Source organism: Pyxicephalus adspersus, chromosome 2 (genome assembly GCF_032062135.1).
Source record: "Pyxicephalus adspersus chromosome 2, UCB_Pads_2.0, whole genome shotgun sequence".
NCBI classification, from domain to species: domain Eukaryota; kingdom Metazoa; phylum Chordata; class Amphibia; order Anura; family Pyxicephalidae; genus Pyxicephalus; species Pyxicephalus adspersus.
This window is the reverse complement of record NC_092859.1, coordinates 112,927,223-112,928,838: the sequence shown is the minus strand read 5'-3', so window position 1 is coordinate 112,928,838 and position 1,616 is coordinate 112,927,223. Positions and strand designations below refer to the sequence as shown.

The 1,616-nt window shown below is 44.4% G+C and overlaps 1 protein-coding gene across 1 annotated transcript in view; it reads left to right on the top strand.

Annotated features, from left to right (window-relative positions):
* Nucleotides 1–1,361: 1,361 nt before the first annotated feature.
* The window catches only part of KLHDC10 (kelch domain containing 10), a gene marked incomplete in the record, with an annotated part of 23,832 nt that continues 23,577 nt past the window's right edge, over nt 1,362–1,616 (top strand). Inside the window, 1 exon segment of the mRNA XM_072399065.1 lies at nt 1,362–1,474. Within this exon segment, the coding sequence (XP_072255166.1) occupies nt 1,408–1,474 (67 nt within the window).

Here is a 1,616-nt window from a genome sequence, read left to right as displayed (position 1 = left end):
TTACTATTAGTTACTGTACATTTCGGGGACTTCAAGAGCATATTACTCAGTGCTTTAAAACTTCCATAGTCATGTCACTAGATGTCCCTCCAAGGAGCTCACAGTCTAATGTCCCTACCATAGTCATATGTCAAATTATACAGTCTAAGGAAAAACTGGGGGGAGGCCATTTAAACTAACTGCATGTTTTTGGAATCTGGAAGGGAACCCACACAAACACAAGGACAACCTGCAAACTCCATGCAGATAGTGTCCTGGCCAAGATACGAACCTGGGACCTAACGCTGCAAAGGCCAGAGTGTGCTAACCACTGAGTCACCATGCTTCCCCATAACTTTATGTTGTATTTGTTAACAATGAATTTATAATAATGTTTGTAGGTTTTTTTTCTCATATGACCTGATCATGGATTCATAAAAGTGGAACTTTAGTTGCCCTGGTTTCATGAGCTGAGTGCGGAGTTCACACCTACTTCTCCCTTCAAACAACCAGCATGGCAGCCAGGAAACAGCTTTCCTAGCAATAGCAGCTTCCATATTTGTCATGTGATGATTTCCCTTTAAAAATATATCCATTTAAAAATAATATATCGCTACATGCAGATTACACATGTCCTATACCTGTACTGCATCCCTTGCTGTTATGTATTGTTATTTCAGTAATAAAACACTGCCTGTAAAATAATATAATACCCATATCTGGTGATATTCTGTGATGAAGATTCCTAGGTTATATATATATATATACGTGAATAGTCGTCCTCATCCATATTTATTGTACAGCGCTGTGTAATATATTGGCGCTATATAAATCATGTTTAATAATAATCTCAGGTGAAAATCTAGCATGTATAGCATTCCCCCAGTGTCATTTCTCAATCCACCAGGGAAAGTAGGGATGACTGCTGTACTTTCCTAAGGAAGAGAGCATAGAAGTGTGCTGCTCACTTGTTCTCCTTCCCTTCCCACTGAACCTATTTGTTCTCCTGTCACTGGAAATGATCAGTAAAAGGCAATCTTGTCCATTGCTTGTAAAACAGATTGGTCCCCTGTAGGTCAGTACAACCCCTGCTATCAGGTTAGGATTGCAGCTTATCGTGGATACATTGTAATGCTTGCAAACCCCCATTGACATTACCAATATCTGAACACCTTGTCTATTCCTTATTTACCGCCCCACGTTTCTCTGTTTTTAATAAATTAGCCAATGGCTGTACGTCACCCTGCATCCACACACTACCAATTAGAAAGGTGGACAACTTTCAGGTGAGCCGCCCGTGACAGACTTTAGTAAACTCGCATGCCTTGCTTCTCCTCTCTAGCCTTCCCCCGTGCACTGCTGATAAGCGGCCCCTTTGTACCGGAGCCTTGTTTCCTGGCGGAGCCCTTTGCCGGTGCACAGTGTATCATGGCGGCGGAAGCCGGCGGAGGGGAGCCGCTGGTTCGGTTTGTGAAGCTGAGCGGCAGAGCTGCAGGTGAGGCTGGAGATGATGGTCATGGGGAGGAGGTGAGGGACAAGCTGCTGTTAGTGGCCCTGAGGAGGCCGGGTGACAGTGTGCGGCAGTGCAGGTCTGCATGTACCGTGCTAGTGTCTGAGTGCATCTAGCGATCTCCGGG